The following is a 19,366-nucleotide window of genomic DNA, read 5'->3' as shown; positions in this document are numbered from 1 at the left end:
ACTACTCATCCAGCAGTGCCTGGAGAATGTCAGGGTACTGGATGTGCATTGAAGCTGATTTGATTCCACTTCGATTTGTTCAGTGGATTGCTGAATTTGTAACAGACTTTTTTTTTTTTCTTAACTTAGTGCTTTGAGATGATGATAATTTTTGAAGTGCAGCTTTTTATATAGGTATCTTTACTGGTTAACACTAAATAAAAAGAATTCTAGGCTCCATTAATCTTTTCTCTGATATAATGAAAAATAGATAAATCTCATGATTCAACTTTTATTTGGGAAGAATAGAAAGAATGTTATTTGGGAAGAATGTTTCCAAGTGTTTTGTATTATGTATATATATATGTATACACAAGACAAAATTTTAACTGTGTTAAATAGCAAGATTTTAATGCATTATCAGAGGTCTGAAGCTTAGAAATGGGTAGTGGGAGTCATTGGAAAGCATTAAGAAGTGCTTCATTAAGAACAAAACTCTGTGGGCAAAGAAAACCAGCTGAAAAGATTCTAGCATTCTCTACCTGTATGTTTTTGTCTTCTCCACATTGAGGTAGTCTGGTTTGATTTTTCTCTTTCTTTCTTTTCTCTCCCTTGATGCTTTGGACCAGTCTCATAACCACTCAACAGTGAGAGAGCATTTTGAAAAAGGCAAAAAAAAAAAGCAGCAAACAAACAAAAAAAACCAAACAAGCAAACAAACAGAACAAAACAAACAAACAAAAAAATCACCAAAACCAAACACCCCCCCCAAATGCCCCCCAAAACCAATGAACCAAAAAACTCACCACCACATCCCCCCCCCCCCCAAAAAAAAAAACACCAAAACCAACCAATTAAACAAAAACAAACAAACAAACAAACAGAAGATACTGGTTTGCTCAGTATATTCCATTTTAGGCTGAAATGGTTTTGAGTATTTGATTACTTTGCTGACTTACTAATTCTGTAGTCTTAACTTTACCCAATAACCAGAGATCAGCAGAAGAACAAGTTCTGCCCACTTGAGGTAAAGATAAGTGTACAGCTACATAAACTAGGAAGTTTGTTCCAGTTCTGTCTTTTCCAACCTTGTTGATTCTATGATTCTGTGTTTGAGGAAGGTACTGTGAACAGGAGTGCATGTGAATGGTGGCACTGTGTGCAGCTTAAAGCTGTTAAACTAGGAGACCTTTTTGGAATTCATGAGATTCTGAGTAAAATTCTGATAAATGTTTAAATAAATGTCTGGTCTGCATGACCATATTTTCTTTTCATTTATAATGCTGCTGATGATTTATGCAGATCTGTTTAATTTTGAGATGAGTTGGGTGTTTAAGATAGCATTTATTAAGGAATGGAAGATAAAATTTATAATATGAAATCACATATGTTAAAGAACCAACTAATGCTAACAATTGCCATTATCAATTTACAAAATGCAGTGCACTGTTTAGAATTGTTTTGAAACAATTCCAGAGGAGGGCCATGAGGATGATTAGGGGGCTTGAGCACCTCCCATATGAAGAAAGGCTGAGAAAGTTGGGGCTTTTCAGCCTGGAGAAGAGAAGGCTGTGTGGAGACCTCATAGCAGCCTTCCAGTATCTGAAGGGGGCCTACAAGGATGCTGGAGAGGGACTCTTCATGAGGGACTGCAGCAACAGGATAAGGGGTAATGGGCTTAAGCTTAAACAGGGGAAGTTTAGATTGGATATAACAAGAAAGTTCTTTACTGTGAGGGTGGTGAGGCACTGGAATGGGTTGCCCAAGGAATTTGGGCAGGCTCCATCCCTGGCAGTGTTCAAGGCCAGGGACTTGAGCAGCCTGGTCTAGTGGGAGGTGACCTTGCCCGTAGCAGGAGAATTGGAACTAGATGATCTTAAGAACCTTGACAACCCTAACCATTCTATAATTCTGTGAAACAGCAAGTTGCATGATAGAGAGTTAATGAAACTGTTTCTTGTACTGTGTATGTACACTGTATTTTTAATTCTGAAGTTCTATTATAAAGAAGTTCTATTTATATAGAGCTTGAAATGTGACAAGGAGATGTAATAGGTAATCATATATTCAAATATCATATTTAAAATCCAGTTATGTTTGGAGCCTACAAAGCAGATAGATTTTCTTAAAGCTAGTAATATGCAGTGACTTTTTCTTAGTAATAGATTTCTATCTAGCTATTGTGAGATCTTCAGGTACATAGGTTTGATTTTGATTTATTTGTATTTCCCAATGGGGAAGACATAACCAAGAACTTTCTACCTCTTGGCAATAGTACAATCAGATGCCACATATCCCTAATTTGTAGACTGCGTTTGCTTTCAAAGGATTAATGTCAGTGAAAGCTTAAATGAAAATGTACCAACCCAAGACCTGAAAAGGCTGTCTGTCTGTCCTGAAGTAAGTCCACTCCCTATAGCCTTGTGGGACCAGCTGAATATCTATTATTGTCTTAATGCTTCATTCTTTTCAATAAGGTGTGCATATGGGCAGAATCATCCTCTATAGGTGTCATGACTGAAGTTATGTTCTCTGAAGTACAAGAGAGAAGACTAGAGAAAGCTAGTTCTAGATGTGGCTTTGTTTCTTTGCAGGTGAATTTGTATTGCCTGATACAGTGAGCAAGCTGCTGTGGCATGCTGTTATGGGAATTATTTTCAACAGTGAATTTTGTAGGAAAAAATTACAGTTTAATAACAATTTTTTTCCTCATTGACCAGGAAAATCAAAGTTACTTTTGGAGATACGATCATTTCATTTGGTATCATTTGTCTATGGCCATACTTGGTAGAGAAGAAGTACCTTTGCAGGCAGTGTGTTAGGGCTGGAGAGTGAAAGTGACAGAGGAATAGCTGAGGTTTGTGTTTGAAAGATGACAAGAAAAGCAGCTGGCACAGGTCCAGTTTTAGTTTGCACCATTAAGTGCTGCTGTGACGCAAACTGCAGGACATTAGTAGCAGAAACGTGATAGAGGGTTTTCAGAGAAAGTGAAGCTGAGAAAACTACAGATGGTTTTTGCCTCTAGCTCTTTTCAGCTTTTAAAAATTTGTATTAGTTATTCATTTTCACAGTTGTATACATTTTAAGAATAGAAAAGGACTGCTATCAATACTTAGTCTAGCAAGTCAAAATGCGTAAAACAAGCCAGAATTTTGTATGTGGCTCAGCTTGTAGAAGTATGTCCTATCTCGTCTTCAGAATTGAATCCAGTTGCTAAAATTAGTCATCTGTCTCTTTTTGTTTCTTGCTCCAAATGGGGTTTCCAGAATTTGAATTATTAGTCTGGATTTTTCCAAGCTCTTTTCAGTGAGCTTCCATTTTAAAGTTTAGGGATCCTGACTGAACACAGCATACCTGTACTTATACTGAATGAAATATGCAGTATAAGAAACATCTCAGTTCAGTTCTTTTCTCATGGCCATGATTAGATGGTTAGCCATTAACAGCATTTAAAGCTCATGTTCATTAGATGTTCATAGAGATACTGCACTTTTTTTCAAATTTACTGTTGTACATTGTGCCCAGATATTTCCAATATATGCACACCTTTCCAGTATAGGAACATGGCAGCTCTGATCCATCACAACCATTTTCAGTTACCTTGAGTCACTGTTGGTTCTCCTTAGCTCCAATACAATGAAAAGTCAGTATTTGTTTAATAAAAGTGTTCCTGTCAAGCACATGTTTGTGTGTATTACTGTGCTGAGCTGCTCATCTGTATTGATTATTTCTGAAGGATGTTTCGCTTGCAGTTTCAATTAAGAGGAGCAGAAATGAGTACATATGTTCTGAAATAGGATAGGTTCTCTGTCTTATCTGTCACTGATCTTGTAGCTGGGTAGTTTCTTGAGCTTTCTGGCCTGGATCCAAAGTGCATCCTGTTCTGCCAAAAGTGTGTCCTTTGTGTGCTGAGGGAACGTTACAAATCATGAAACTGGGGAACAGACAATACTTGTGAGGTGACTTACTAACTGGTGGCTCTCTGAAGGTAATGACTGATGTAGAAGTTTGTTTACAGACATATGCAGTGAGCAGCAGTGCAAATGTCACTGGGTCCTTCCTGCTCACAAAGGGCAGTCCTCAGGTGCGCAGCCTTAGTTCTTGCCTCGGGAGAAAAATAAACACCAGGGTGTTCAGACAGGCTGCAGGTCCATAACCTTTGTGGTTGCTCTGCTAATGCAGCCACAACTGTGAAAGCAGATATGGCACAGTTTCCTTTTGAGAATTAACTAAGCAGTGTTTTCTTCATACAAGGAACCAAGGCTGTTTGCCAGGGTGTCTGCTTCGCCTAAGGCAAATGAGGGTCAGAGTAGGATGTCCTCTGTTGACCTAACTTCAACAGGCACCTGCAATAGGTGCCTTTTTCTTAAGCTTGTTTGTCCAAACCAGCTTCTCTTCCCTTCAGTTTGAGAGACTGCCACTTCCTAACAGTCCTTGCATCTTTGATCTGCTGTTTGTGAGGCTTTTCCTGTCTTAGTATTGTCTTTTTAGTAAGCAATTCTCTAGAGTTTGCTAAGAAGTGGCATAACTGAGTCATTCTTTCCTTTCCTGCTTATTTTTCTCACCAGCCTCATATTAAACAATAACCAATATATTAGTATAATAAATATCTTAACACAGTATTCATAAATTATTAAAAGCAGTTCCAAATCTGTCATGATGAACTCATGGGAGTGAATTGCTTTTTACAGCAAGATCAGATTCCAAGTTTTTCTGGGCTGATGCTTCAGCTCAAGCACACACTATTAACTATTTAAACAGCTAAAGCTGAGCTTCCTTTTAAAGTAAAAAGCCTTCGTGTAAAAATAGGAAGGATTTGTTTGCTACCAAATGTTAGTAGTATGTTACTTCTGACTTCCCGTTTTCCTCCTAACCACTCTTTCTCTCTCACCAAACCCCTTTAGAAGCTGTAGTTTTCAGTCGTTAGAAGTAATTGCAACACAATGAACATTTGCGTCCTCGGAGGTGATATTGTAGGTCTCCAAGAAAGGGGGCTTCAGGTGGGACTCCTGAAGACTGAGACTTCTGTGAGCTAGTGAGGAATCAAAGTAGGAAAGGAAACTCATTATTCCACTCCCAGTTGGTAAATTCCTGAGCAGTTAGGCCATCACTAATTGTAGCCAAGATTGCTCCCTTAGTGATGATTTTTGATGTGATGTGTAATTTTCTCTTGAGATAGCAACAATAGAAATACTACACATCAGCTTTTTTCTGAGCCTTGTAGGTTTTAATAAATTTGGGAATTGCAAAAGATCTCAAGTAAGTTTTCAAAACTCAACATAATGGCTGTAAGTTTAAGGAATTTTGTAAGTCAATAAATACAGAACAATGAAACAAATCTCCTGCTTGAGAATTTGCGGTTCAGAGGAGATGCTGGAAATCCAAGTTAGCTTGATCTCCTCTTAGTGGGGGGGCAATAAGTAAAGTTTTGTCTGGATGAGGGAAGAGGGAAATGAATCCTGTATTTAAACCTCCCCTGCAGTTGGTCTGAAAATTTGGAAACTCTCATTCTTCTAGTGATATTTCAGTGAGGTATTGGCCCAGTTAAAGTCAGTGGGCGTTTTGCCATGGCTTTTAATGAGGTCAGAAAGAGAATAGTACATTTCAACTGCTTTTTTTTTTAAGCTTGGAAATAAGTTTTATATTCCTTTCATTCACACAGTGATGTATTCTAGAAACAAATCCACCTGTATTTAGATGACATTTTCCATAGCATGATAGAAAAAGCCCACTTGCAGGATAGGATGGAATAAGAATCTCACACAACCTCAGGAAAACAGTGACTGTCAGCATGGGGGGGGGGGGGGGGGGGGGGGCGTATGTTTTTTATTTTTTATCTGTTGGCATACATAGAAATCGGGCATTTGGATGCATGAGGGATAGTTTAATTTAAGATTTTACATTTAAAAGCTCTGCCTTTGGTAGGAAAAGGCTGAAGTAAACAGGACATAATTCGAATGAATGGAAATAGGAATGGAAATGGCAAGGAAATAGGGATCTGATTAGAATAATTCAGTGAGCTTTAACTATTTTGCAAAATGTTTCAGTTATATTTCGCATTTTGCATTGTGCCAACAGGAACAAGACATGACATACTGTAACTCTACATTCCTTTTATAAGTGAAATGCATCTGTCTATGAACAGAGTATGGCATGTTTTCAACAGCTTGTCACAATAATGCACTCATTAATATGCCTGTGCAGGTTTATAGCGTTTAAATATTTATGAGATATGCAAATGTTTGCTCTCCTTTAATTCAAAAGTGATGACTAATCAAAGCTTTCCTTTCTGTTCTTTAAGTAAAAAGCTCTGCTCTGGAACGTTGTTTCAGTAGGAAATAATTTCATGAAAATATGAAGGTGGATGGAGGGGAGGGTATCTTTTGCTTATTCCTTGATGTTTGTCTGAATCTGTGTAATCACTTCAGCTTTAAAGCAACTTCTCTTCTTTTGTTATATGACCCTGAATATTTTTGATGACTTTGAAATGTGTTGCATTTAAAAAACAAAACAAAGACACACTGAAGTATGCAAGTGTCCTTCTCTCTTCTCAGTCCAGGTGCTTCCCGTGGTATGTACTCAGAAACCAGAAACTAGTGCCAGCAGAGCACCTTGTGGTCTAAGAGAAAGCTTACTCCAAGTCTTTTGGGAAAACTTGTCTTTCTTTAAGTACTGATCCTTGTCCCTGTTCTCTTTGACAGGGAAATGTGATTAACATACCTTTTCTTACATTTGCAAGTCACCTGTAAGTGTTGGGGATAGAAATGCAGAGGTGAACCTTCAGCAAGATGGATTGGTGCCATCTCCTGAGAAATGCTGCTTGGTGTCTGGTCCACTACTTTGAAAATTACATGGAAGTCAGCTGTAGCCTTCCCTCTCCTTCTGGACAGCAGCTTCTGGAAGAATGCACCTCCTGTGAGGGGACCAGCTGGGAGGAGAAGTTTATTTACTCACAGTTATCACTCCCCCAGAAAATGAATACTCTCTAATGCCCATCCCACACCATCCAAGCGTTCTTCCTTCTGCCTCCACAGTTTGGTGGCTGCTTTACTATGATAGGGAGGGTGAGCTCACAGTTAACTTGTCCAGGAATACCTAGGGATGGAAGATGCATAAAGTGGAAGCTCATGTCGACCTGGGTGGGAGTCAGCTTGAGGTAATTGAGTCTTAGTGTGTGAGCCTCTTTCTGTTTGTTTTAAATAGTTAGTCTGCAAGCATCAACATAAATAGGAATCACTTCCACTCTTGCAGTTCAAAGCATTTTCACAGTGTTTATAACTGCTAATGAACAATGTTTCAGAGAAAGCAGAACCCAGGCCTCTAAGATTTGCACATTTGGGGTTATGAGATGCTCAAGCTTGTGTATTGTAAACAAGGTTTAGGAACTCCTCTGTGTAGCTGTGCTTTGGACTGTAGCAAGCTTTAGAAGAAGATGTCTAATTGTGCCTAGATTTATTTTACAAACTGGGACCGTTTCAGCAGTCTGTGTGGCATTCTATCCAACTGTTTGTTTAAGACAAGCCAAAGCCACTTATCGAAAGATGATTCATTCTCAGTCTTGAGCTGACAGAACAAGGCTGGGAAGGGCGAAAACTGAATTATAGGGTTTAGCCTGAGCCCATCTTCAGTCAAACCATGAGGGGAACATGAAAGACTGGCCCTAACGTTGTTCTGGAAAGTATTTATGGGTCTCTTGTACATTGCTTGTAGGACACCTTTTTAAAACAAACAGCTGTGGTATGTAACTGACTCAGAGTTGAACTTTGCAGCTGTTCCTTCCTATCTGCCTGGTATGCCAAAGGAAGACCCTGCAGCTCAACATCTCTAATATCAAAATGTGAATTTAAATATTATAATTTTATATTTATATAATTATTCAGCTTCTGACTTCTTGGGTTTGGCAGTGTAAGCAAAATGGAGGCAAGTATGTTTCTTTATCTAGTTCAGAAAAATAGATGTTATTTATTTACTTTGCATATAGCAGTGTTGTGTAGGAAGAGTTAAGAGCTGAATAGTATTAGCTAGAAATGTGAAAATACAACTTGAGACAGTGTATCTGGCTGTCAGAAGTTCTCTGTCAAAGAGGAAGAAAGTTTTGCTGATATTTTAAGATGGTTTGTTTTCTTAGTGTAAACAACCAAAAGATTTTTGCATTCAGGGACTCAGTTTTATTCTCTCTGAATGCAGTGAGGATCTGATGTTCTCACTGACATCTTTTCACTGTGTTAGTCTTCACTTGAGGCAGAGCCTGCCCATGAGCATGATTCAGAGACCAGAGTAAATAAGGCTGAATATTTGTTTTGACCGGTCCAAAAGCTGTGCATCTGGGGAACGATGGTTGGGTGGGATGGTACTGCTGAGACCCTCACACTGGGGAGCTGCTGTGGTGTGCAGCTTATGTGAGTGCTTGTATGCGGGGCTGTTTTTCTCTTGGGGCACCCACTTCCACAGCTGTACAATTGAATGCAATAGGGGGAGGCCCAAATGACTAAGGGGCAAGCTTACTTTTTGTAGTCTGCTTCCTCAGAATTATTTTGAATGAGTTAATACCAAAGGGGTTAAAGAACCATGTATATTTTGAGTTTGGGCTGTCAAAGCAAATATTTTGACGGAAGTGGATATTGAGTGCCGTGCTGTAAAGAACATACAGTTCTGTCATGGAAGAAACTTGTTAAAGGTTTTCAAGCTTGCAAGGGTCTAGCTTGAGTTTCTCTGTTGAGCAAAAATGGAAGAAACAGGGCAAGCAGAGTGCTGAAGGGAAGCTTCATGAAGTGCAGTCATCTAGCTGGAAAGGCTCCCATGCACAAACATGCTGTCGGAGTTGCTTGAGAACTGGATAGGTTCATTTGGAGACTCAAGGTGTGGAATGAGTTGGACAGAAAAGAGTTACACAAGTGTGACTGAACTGTAACTTATCTTCACGACTTTAGGTGCAGTCTTTCCTTGCTCACAAATAAGGAGTGGCCCTGCCCCTCCTCTCATCCATGTGCCATACTACTTTTTCTGTTTCTGTCTGCTCATGAAAACAAGTTGTGTTTGTGTGGCCCCTGCCCCTCTTCTGGTCTTGCCATCCTACTTCATATGTTTCTGTCATCTGCTCACAAAAAGGAGTTGTAGGTGAGTTGTACTCCCATGCAAAGGAATCGCTAGCGCAATAAATTTAAGCAGTTCACCCATGAATAAAGGTACATTGCTCTGGAGATACATTTTGTATCATAAATGACTAGTTACCTGGCAAAAGCTGAATTGTGAAGGTTTCATTGGAAAGTGAGATATAATCTATTGAAATGTAGTTACTAATGACATTGACTAACTTTTCAGTGCTGTGAATTTTCCCTGTGTTGCAAAACAGTATGTGTTCCAGTGAAGTCCTGAGATTTGACATGACCTCCATATCATCTTTAGACAGGCTGTTTTGCTTATGCAGTGACTTTTCTGAAGATACTCTGTTTTAAAATGTTACTGTAATTTATTAATGGGCTTGCATTTCATATGGAAAAGAAGCCCATGGTTTGGTCTTTTCTTCTGATTCTAATATAGCATCCCATATTTGTTGTCAGTGCCATGTCTTTATGGCTGTCAGTGTTCATCTGCAGTTTCCACCTACTTAGGTAAATATAAACTTTGTTCTCATCTGTATTCAATAAACAGTGTTTTCTGTTCAGCAGGTACAGAGTAAGCAGTAACAGCTATGATGTGTGTTCAAGTCCTATGTCTCTTGCACCTTAATTAAAATCCTTGAAGTACAAAGGTGAGGAGTTCATATGGGTGCGGTACTTGCACAGAAATACAGATTCCAACTCTGCAGATTTGGAATTTCTCTTACAAAATTCAAGACATTTTCTATTAAATTCTCTTCAATTGTGCAGATGACATAAGAAGAATGTAGGTTTGCAGTGGACATTTCCTACATTCCAATTGTTATTTAAAGTGGAAATACTGAGAGAATTAACTTTTTTGGGGCAGGTTGATGCTTCATCTCTCTGTTATTACAAAGGGTGTATGCAAGTCAGCAGTATGTCAGGTTGCTTGAAATCTTCAGTTTTTCCTCCCCAGAATGGAAACTGAGCTGAACTGTTATCTCTGTGTGGCTAAAAGCACAACTAAATATGTTTTGCCTTTTTCAAGGCAATGCCATTATATTGAACTAAGAGTGACAAAATTCAGTTGTTGCAGAGCAGCTTCAGTCTGTGTGTTTGCTAATACCAAAGGAGTCTGCAGATCTAGACAAGGAAGACAAATATGGATAAAATCTTGAGGATGATTCACTACAACTACTACAGAAGGGAGTAGATATTGCTGGATGAAATTCTGAATGTGTTGAAGTTGTGGGTGTGTGTTTTGTTTCACATGCAGTGGTACTAGGATTCAACCACTGAGCTCTAGACTCCTAAGAAATAAATACCAAACCCATGACAAAGCTGAAAAAAAAACTGGGAATGTCTGTTTTCCTGGCATCTGCTGACCCCTTTGTGCTTGGCAGCAGTCCAGCAGTGAGGTCCAGATCTGGTTCTCGACTCTCTGGTCTCCAGTTCAATGTTGGTATTTTGCTTTTTGTGAGGAAAACTTGGAAGTGCTACATTCTCATCACAGAGGGAGTAACATGAGGGCATTTCCTGCTCCCACCCTTGCTTTCAGGTGACAGAGTTTCAGTTCAAGCACAGAGGTATGTGCGATGACCCATTTGTTATTTTGAGGCCAATATTTGGGTACAAGTTGGAAGTACAGTGATCTCTGATTGCCTCTTGCATTAAGGTAAGTGTAACTCTGGGAATATCATCAGCTACTGTTCAAAGGCGGCTTAAAGGCTTGGGTAAAGCCCTGGGAAGGGGGGAATTCAGAGGAGTCAGGAAGCTCCAGGGTGACTGGCAGCCGCTCTTACTGGGGCTCTTGGCCACTTGGCTGCAACTGGGGTGTTTTTCCTCAGATTCCTGTTTACAGTGGTGTTAAGTCTCCAGAGACTGCCGGTGGTAGCATCAGTTCAAGATGAGTTGTGTGACATACCTGCAGGCAAAATGCTTTTCTGAATCAGTGGTGCAAACCTGGATACAGAACTCAGGGAAGCACTCTTCCTGCAAAACTCAGGCTTCAAAGCGATGGGCTCTGTCACCACATAGCAGGGTGGGCTGTCCCAGCTGTAGTCCCGTTTGCCTCCTCTTGAGGATGGTGCTCGCTCAGCTGCAGTCAGTACAAGGTTGGAAGGTTGGAACAAGGTTCCTTCATTGCCCTTTGCACCCAGGTGCCCATGGCCCACGGAGCTGTGCCTGGTTTCTGTCCTGAAGTCGTGACGTGCTGCCTTCCCAAGCTGAAGGCAGGAGCTGTGCGTCTGTGAAATGCTTAAACATGTACAAGTATTTTGCTGAGTGTAACTGCCAGCAATCTCAGTGATTTCTACCAGAGGAAGATGATGGTTTTCTGGTAGGAGTGGGTGGGACCACTGGGTGTGACTGAGACCTTTGCTTGAGAAGTGCTTGGCAAACACCCACAGTGGGATGGGGCAGAGCAGATACCGTAAGTACTGCTGGGCAGCCAGAGGTTAATCGCTCTGCTGGGACAAACCCAGGAGGTTTCCAGCAGGCTCTCCTTAACTGGCCCTTGTTAGAGCGGTTGCATTTTGATGTGGATCTGCACTAGATCTTGGCTCTTTGTGGGGGTGGAAATGAAGACTTTTTCTCACTGCTGATGTGTTGTCTCTTTTTTTCCTGTAGGTGTGTGATGTCAAACAGTGGGCAGTCCTTGCAGCCTCCCCCGCCAGCCTGCAACATCATGTGCCAGTATGAATATTAAGAAAGAAGAGTGTACTTCAGAGCTCAGCATCCCAGAAAGAAAAAAGGAGGAACAGAAAGAACAAATAACTGCACTGCTTGCAAAACTTGGGGCCGTTTACTTTTTCTTCTGAGAAGTATCATCTAGGCATCTCTGAGACAGCTGAAAAAGCAGGCAGAACAGTTACTGCGATTTTCTTAGAGTCCTTTTTTTCTTTTTTTAACTTAAATTTTTCCTCCCCTTGTGCCTGGATTTTAAGACCATCAGCTGCACTGATCACAGGCACTGGACACCAATATGTGTCATGTCATTGTAACGTGTCGGTCAATGCTGTGGACTCTCCTGAGTATTGTGGTGGCTTTTGCAGAGCTCATAGCTTTCATGAGCGCAGACTGGCTGATCGGCAAAGCAAAGCCTTCAAGCTCTGAGGATGTGGACAACAGAACAGGGGGGTCACAGGAACCTTACCGTCCGACTCTGGGCATCTATGGGCGCTGCACCAGAATCTCCCACATGCAGTTTTCTAGACGAGACACACTTTGTGGTCCTTACGCCGAAAACTTCAATGAGATTGCCAGTGGGTTCTGGCAGGCAACTGCTATTTTCCTAGCTGTGGGAATCATGATTCTCTGTGCCGTGGCATTTGTGTCTGTCTTTACTATGTGTGTGCAGAGTATTATGAAGAAAAGCATTTTTAATGTCTGTGGGCTGCTACAAGGGATTGCAGGTACGTGTACGTTGAGAGCAACTAAAGTTTTTAATTTTGGGGCCATTCAGCTGAAGAAATGTAGTGATTCTGCCCTGTCTACAGCTAGACAGCATTAGACCCAGAGCAGTTCTATATGCTGGTTGTTTATTCAAACACAACTGAAATTTATAGCTACACAGCATGTAATACATCGACATTGGCAGCACAGTTGCAGCCTGATGTGTGCCAAAATGAGCTGACCAGTGTTGCTTTTGTTTGCTGCTTAGCTTTTTCCCTCTGTTTGAATTTTTTTCAGTAACAAAAACTTCTCTCCTTTGTTACCAGCAGAGAACAAAGTTAATACATTGAGGCAGTCTGTTTCCCTCTCGCTACTTTAGTACTTTTTCCATGGACTGAAGGCAGTTGTTTCAGGGTCTCAGAGGCTTTGTGGCTGTGGTCAGCACAAATACCACCCCAGGGATAAGAACAGCCTGCAGTCACACACCCAGTTCTCCAGTATTTCCTGCTAAACAGCGTCCTTCAAGGCTGTGAGCTTGACAAGCAATACCTTAATGATAAACTCTTCCTGTAGCCAGCTTATTGTTCAGCTGCAGTTACACACCCCAGTGAGCTTCTTTTCTCACTGTCCAAGAATCAGCTGTGCTTTGTCAGAAAAGATGAATTGGTTCTAGAGATTTGGTGTTTCTGCTTAAACCCATGGATTTAACAGAGATTAAATGACTGTTAGTAAACCAATGCTGGACAGCCCAAGTTAGAGAAATACTTGGCTTTCTGTACATGCCAGTGAGCCACAGGGAGAACCTGTCCCATGTGCAGATTTTCCCCTTTTGTGCTGTGCATGTGTGGTCATCCAGAGGAGAGTGGTCTTCTTTCTGATCTACCTCTGGCAGCCCTCAGAGACTTAGGAAGGGAATGGCTAGGGCCACCTTCTCTTTCCTTCTTGATTGTGCTCTTAAGCAGATGTTTTCAATTCATGAAAATCATTTTGTTGCAACAAAAATTAGAAGATTTAACTTGTTTGCTTAAAATGTGCATCTAGCCCTTCCCCTCCTGATCTCCACTGAGGTGGTCAAACATGTCTGTGGTGGCTAGTCAGGAGGTAATGACAGGTGTTAAAACCTTTATGAAGCTGGTTGGTTTCATTTTTATAGTTTAAACCTGAATTAATCTAAGCACACAGGGAGACATAGGCTAAAACTGAATTTGCTGCTTGCTGCAGCCCTCCAGAGCCAGCAGTATGGGCTAGGGAACAGCTGACACTGGCTCCTGAAACACTAGCACAGTGGCTGTAACCATCCTCCACTTCATGCATCTTCAGTATAGAAGTGTACTGCTTATTTCATGTCGCCCACAATGTAAGGTTTGTGCTTCTGGGGCAAAAGTAAATCCCTAAATTTGCTTGCATGATGACATACAATTAGCAGATGAATATCCTTTAGATAAAAATTACCGGGTTTGCTGTAGTCATGCCTGGTTTACAGAATCTGCCAGAACCAGTGCAGCAAGAAAGCAGCTTGCAGTGCAGATTTAGCCAGTAGAAGATTTTAGCTTATTGCTTTCTTTGCCCTGTACTTCAGAAATAATCCATGAATCCTGTTTTTCAGGAGATGTCATTACTTCTTTTCTATGGAAGGGGAGAGATTGGTTACCAGCATCAGTATATGTTTGGGATGACGGAGTTGGGTCTACTGAAAAGATAACTTTACTTACAACTCTGACACCATCTCAAAATATCTAGTCTAGCATCAAGATTAGCAGAAAGTAGGTTCCTGTTTGCAGCAGCATGTATTGGTGAGAATATGTATGTGAATTCTATTTTGGTATCAAACCAGCTCTATCTGTAATGAGGCTTGCGACCTCAAGAAGAAACAACATGGTCCATAAAGCATTTCTTATATGTCAGGTAATGGACCAGTCCTTTTTGAGCTGTACTGAGGATAGGAATACTTGCCTTCTTTCAATTCAGATAAATGACACAGCATGAAACTGGGTAATACAAAGGTCATGTTACTGAAACTGTTGCTATGGGAAGTATGCCTGCCAGTGTTTGCAGCCAGGTGTCTTGTGGCTAGCAACTCGTTTTCTCAAGATGAGTTTTACAGGGTCCGCTGGTACATTTGTGTCAGTAGCATTGTAGCATCTGCATACTTTGTTGGAATTATTTTCTAGCAGTTAATTAGCACAGCTGTTAATTTCAACTTTCTCAGTTCCCGAGTTTTGGAAACTGCATAAGGAAGTTGTTCAGGAAGGACAGTTCTTACAGTATGGCTAATCCATCCAGGCATTATGATAGAAAGACTAATGCCCTGATCAAGAGAACTGGATACAACCTTGCCTTAGTCACGTTAAGCATAAGATCATTCTTTCAAATGTGAACAGTTATGCTTTTAATAAGAGTAGAGAAGAATTCACAAAATCATTTTATCAGCCTATATCAGTACAATATTTGCAAGTACGTCAAACATTTCATTTTCAAAGATGAGATGCATCCATGGAGGAGTCATCTACAGGAACTCAGGATCTTGCAGACTTAATCTCATTTAAAATCTCTATATCTTTGCAGTGGAGATTTAATATAATTAAAAACATACAACAAGTTAATTAATTCCAGGAATTCATAATGAAAAAGCAATAACAAACACTGGATATATCTTTCAGTCTAGCAACACTGGTTGTGACCTGGATAATGCCTACAGTGAAACTGCAGAACAGAAAGCAGCATCTCTTCTGTTATGGTCCTCGGACAAGTGTGCAAACCTTTATTTAGGACAGCAGGAAGGAGCCATATACATATCTGGTGAATAAAGGCATTATTTTGTGAGAGAGAATTAGAAATACAAAGCCATAAAGGAAGAAATAAGGCTCTTGTTTAAACTCATGTAATTCTTATCAGTCATTTTCAGACTGCAGTGCCATTCATTCTGAAGCTGTAGAAACAGTAATCAGTGGCCCTAGTTTTTGAGGTATCTATCTGAGGATCATTTCATCTGAAAAAGCATCTTTTCTCTGCAGTAGAGTGCAAAGAATGGAGCCATGTAATTAAACAGATAATTACTACCCAGCAGAAAGAAGACCAGGCAGACTTTAATTTGAATGTCTTTTGGGGGAAAGTCTTCTATTTTTACAGTCTGTGAGTCACTTGAAACGCAGAGACTAGAAGAGGCTGTATGTTATTGTATGGTAGCTGATAAGAACCGATTCAAAGTAAATTTTCACAGTAATCACCTAGTTATAGGTAGTAAATAAGTGGTGATCCTATATTAACTTATCTTGGTATTGGTATATGTAAGAGTTTCATATATGTTTACAAGCCTTACTGGGCTTGGGTACTTTACTTTCGTGTTAAATAATATAAACAAGGCCTGTTCTTAAAGCGGGAAGCTTAGGAAAGGGCCAGAAACAGGTTAAGCATCTGCTTCTGACACAGTTTACTCTGTGAAGTTCATCATAAACATCTTTTGTTGGCATCTTCTTTTAACCTGTAAGAGCATGGCTGGGCAGAGCTGGCACCTGTGCTTGTTTCCCTGTGGGGAGCTACACTGCTATGTGCCTGGAAAGCCTCTGGGGAGAGCGGAGTTGAAAGGGTGCTGGTATGGGAGGTGGCTGGGTTTGGGAGCTTGGTTTCTGTTACTCCTGCTCTGCTGCGCTGGAGTGGGGTTGCATTGCAAGGCAGGTTTGCTGGAAGGGGATAAAATAGCTCCTCTCCTCTAAAGTCTTTCCAGAATGGTGATGGCTTCATCTGGGAGGCCTCACATGAGTCACCCATTTCTCACCACTTTCTCCGTTCACAGTCCACTGTCTCCTAGCTCAAATGGGCCTTGACTAAATGGGTTTCTGACAGAAGCATAAAAAACTCCAACAACCCAAACATATGGAAATCTGGTTGCGTTAGTCAGATGGCTGTGTCCCAGTCACGTGCTGAGGGGTGTCTCTAGTTTGGCTGCATTTTGCTGTTGTGAGGCTTAGCAGGCTGCATTGCTGGCAGTTATGCCTTTGACAGGTATACGTCCAGTCAGACAAAGCAGTGGTTTCTGTCCTCAAAGGCTGCTGCATGTGGGCCTGGAACATTAGGTTCCCTGAGCCACCTTGACACAGTGTCTGCTAGGGCCCAGATGCTGCAGGTTTAGGCTTCCTGCTGTCACCCCAGCAGTTTCTCCTCCAGCACTTCTGGGGGATGGTTCAGATGGCTTTTCCCCTGGTGCTTGTTGTGCTCAGCCTGAAGCAGTGGAGTCTCTCCCGCCGTGCTTTCTCTTTCCAGGTATCTCACAATCTCCCCTGTATTCATTCCTCTGTCCTTCCCATGATTTCTTTATTGTTCATGTCTTCTGCTGTGGCATTTTGAGGATTCCTCTATCAGAAACTACTGCAGCACCTGGATAATAGTTCAGTTCCAGTAGGGCAGCTTTACCCTCAAATGCAAGGAAACTTCTCCACAGTTTTCTAAGATGAAGTGAAACCAAGTTGGAAGGCAGCTATGTCTATAGCAGTCTGTCTTTGCTCCTGGAAGAGTTTGTTTTACATCTTTTGCACTAAGAAACAGTTCAGTGTGCTACACTTACTGGTCACCATGTCCATTTGGGAGGCTGTGTGATTAGGAAGATGGCCTGAGCAGCATGTGATGGGAACCATCTGCAGGGGAAGAGGATTGGAGCTGCTTGTGGGGGTGTATGAATTAGGATCCAGCTGCTCAGGGTGGGCTCGTGGTGTGGGGGCTGCATGGCTCCAGGCTGCTGGAAGGTAAGGTGGCCACTGGGAGCTGCGAAGGAGGAAGCTGAGAAGGAAGCAGGAGGTCAGCCAGGCCTCTCCTTGGAGAGGAGAGAAAACGTAGAAGGGGGGTGGGGGGAGGAGTGCATGAAGCTGCTAATGCCCATGTCAGAGCATGATGTAATAGATTATGATAGTTGCACAGCAGTGCAGAATGTTTGGTTGTAGGTAGCAGCATGCTGTAAAAATGCATTATTTTGTCTGAGAAAGGGCTGTACTGGTGAGCAAAGAAGAAAACGCCTTGTGAGCTCACGATGCTGCCTATGGGCAATGGAAGCTGTTACTCAGCTGAGTTGCTCAGGCAGTAGGAGAGCACAGAGAGTGATTTTGCCCTTGAAGGCAAGGAAGCTTCTTGTTTGTCTTTCTAAAATGCAGAGCATGCATTTTTCAAAAAGCATATTTCCTCTTGAGTTCAGCTCAGAGTTTTTCTTTTCTGATTCCAGACTTCTGAATTCTTGGGGTAGAAAGAAAGGAAAAAGGGGGGTGGGGGGGTGGTGGGTGGTGTTTCTGATGGAAACCCTGACAGTCTGAACTGCTTTTGCTGTCTGCGGTGTAGTGCTTCCTGTAACCTATATGGCCAAATGCCAGCACAACATCTAATACACTCTTGGCTGCTGGAAGTTCAAGCAAAGGGGATTGCTATATTGGAATATGCTAGGGAAGAAAAATTGAGTTCGAGTGCTGAGTTGCTGTTGAGCCAGAGGGGGAGTAACTTCAAAGGAATAAAGTGAAGATTTCAGTGTTTTGTTAGATTTGGTGGTCAGCTCACCTCCTGTACTACCAAGGCAGGCACATGGGAATAGGAGACACCTAGCAGATTACAATAGAAAAATACACAACCCCACCAGCTTTTCAGTGATCAAGTGGCAGCTGGTTTTCCTGGAAGCATAGATCTCTTCCATTATATGGTGAGATAATGAGATTCTCATGCTTCCCACTGAGAAGTGTTTCACTGTGGCACAAACACACCATGATCCCTTACGTCTACTAGAGTGGGTGAGAATCCAAGAACTTCTTTACACCTCTGCCCTGGCAATGTAAGGTAAGAGCATGCTGGCTGCATCCGAGAGCCCAGAGGGATAGCTGGGCTCCCTTTCTGTCAGATTTTTGCTTCCAGGCCTTACAGCCAAGATTGGTGCTGCTGTTTATATATAGGATGCAAACACTAGAAGAATATTTAAGCTCAACAAATGCTGTGTAATCACTCAAATGCAAAAAAAAAGATGAAAGCACCTCTTTCAGGATGAGTGTCTAATTTATGTTTAGCTCCAGTCCTCAGTGTGTCTGGTGTGATGGTGAAGGAAATTAGTGGGTTTAACTTTTGCTTCCTTCCACAACACGGATGATGCACACTCTACAACCCATAAAGCTACCTGAAATTCACCCTTGCTGCATCCTCCTTCACCTTTTGCTTCTTGCTCAGCCTTAGTTCCTCTGCAGCTCCTGCTGCCTGCTCCCCAAGGTCTTGTTTGTGCAGTGGGATGTGCAGATCCCACTGCACAGTACTGAGGAAATGTAACACCATGACAAAGATGACCTACAGCCCTTTTACCTCTTTGCTTAAGTCGAGGCAGGTTGTTGGCTCAGCCTCTCTTACAGAGCTGTGATCAGTAGGTGGTGGGTTTCATTCCCTTTCTGCTGATTCAGCACAAGCAATTGATGGTTTGGAGGTCGTGGCACTCACTGGTTGAATGACAGTGGAAAGGATTATGGTGAATGGTGTGAAATGTACTGGGTCTTTTGCTCTGCTTCTTTCATGGATGAAATAATTAATATGGCCTGATTCTTTCTTCCCTAAAACTCAGGAGCCTCCTCAATTTACCACCACAATTCAGTTTCTCATTTAGCAGCTTCAAGCCTTTTATTGGGCAAGCCTAAATTAAAAACACTCAGTGCTTCATTGGCTTTTAAGGTAAAATGTGAGAGCTGACCAGCTCTCACAGCTGTGCCTGAGCAGGGCACCTCTCAGGGGGAGAGGTCTTTCGTTACCTCTGCACTTGTAAACATTTGGCTTTTCCCCTATAAGGTACTTCACTTAATTGCTGGGTTTGCATTTGTTGCATGGGAGCTCATATAGTGTGGTGACATGACTCTACATGGCTGGTGGCCAGCACAGAGTCAGTGATGTCACTGCAAGGCTTGGGGCTG

At 41.7% G+C, this 19,366-nt stretch overlaps 1 protein-coding gene across 7 annotated transcripts in view; it reads left to right on the top strand.

Annotated features, from left to right (window-relative positions):
* The window catches only part of LHFPL2 (LHFPL tetraspan subfamily member 2), a 128,922-nt gene that overhangs the window by 99,041 nt on the left and 10,515 nt on the right, over positions 1-19,366 (top strand). For 6 of the 7 annotated variants that reach the window (XM_061475898.1, XM_061475894.1, XM_061475896.1 and 3 more), the window contains one exon: positions 11,688-12,472. In XM_061475898.1, coding sequence (XP_061331882.1) covers positions 12,043-12,472 — 430 coding nt within the window. In that variant the 5' untranslated portion in view covers positions 11,688-12,042. Of the gene's footprint in view, positions 1-4,958; positions 4,980-11,687; positions 12,473-19,366 lie in introns of those variants that run through there. The other variant, XM_061475900.1, reaches the window with a different exon arrangement.

This window comes from Pezoporus flaviventris, unplaced genomic scaffold (assembly GCF_033815535.1).
Source record: "Pezoporus flaviventris isolate CSIRO_AGI_PZ_B2104156 unplaced genomic scaffold, CSIRO_AGI_Pfla_v1 ptg000090l, whole genome shotgun sequence".
Lineage (NCBI taxonomy): Eukaryota > Metazoa > Chordata > Aves > Psittaciformes > Psittacidae > Pezoporus > Pezoporus flaviventris.
The sequence above is the reverse complement of the archived record's forward strand: the minus strand, read 5'-3'. Positions and strand labels throughout refer to the sequence as shown.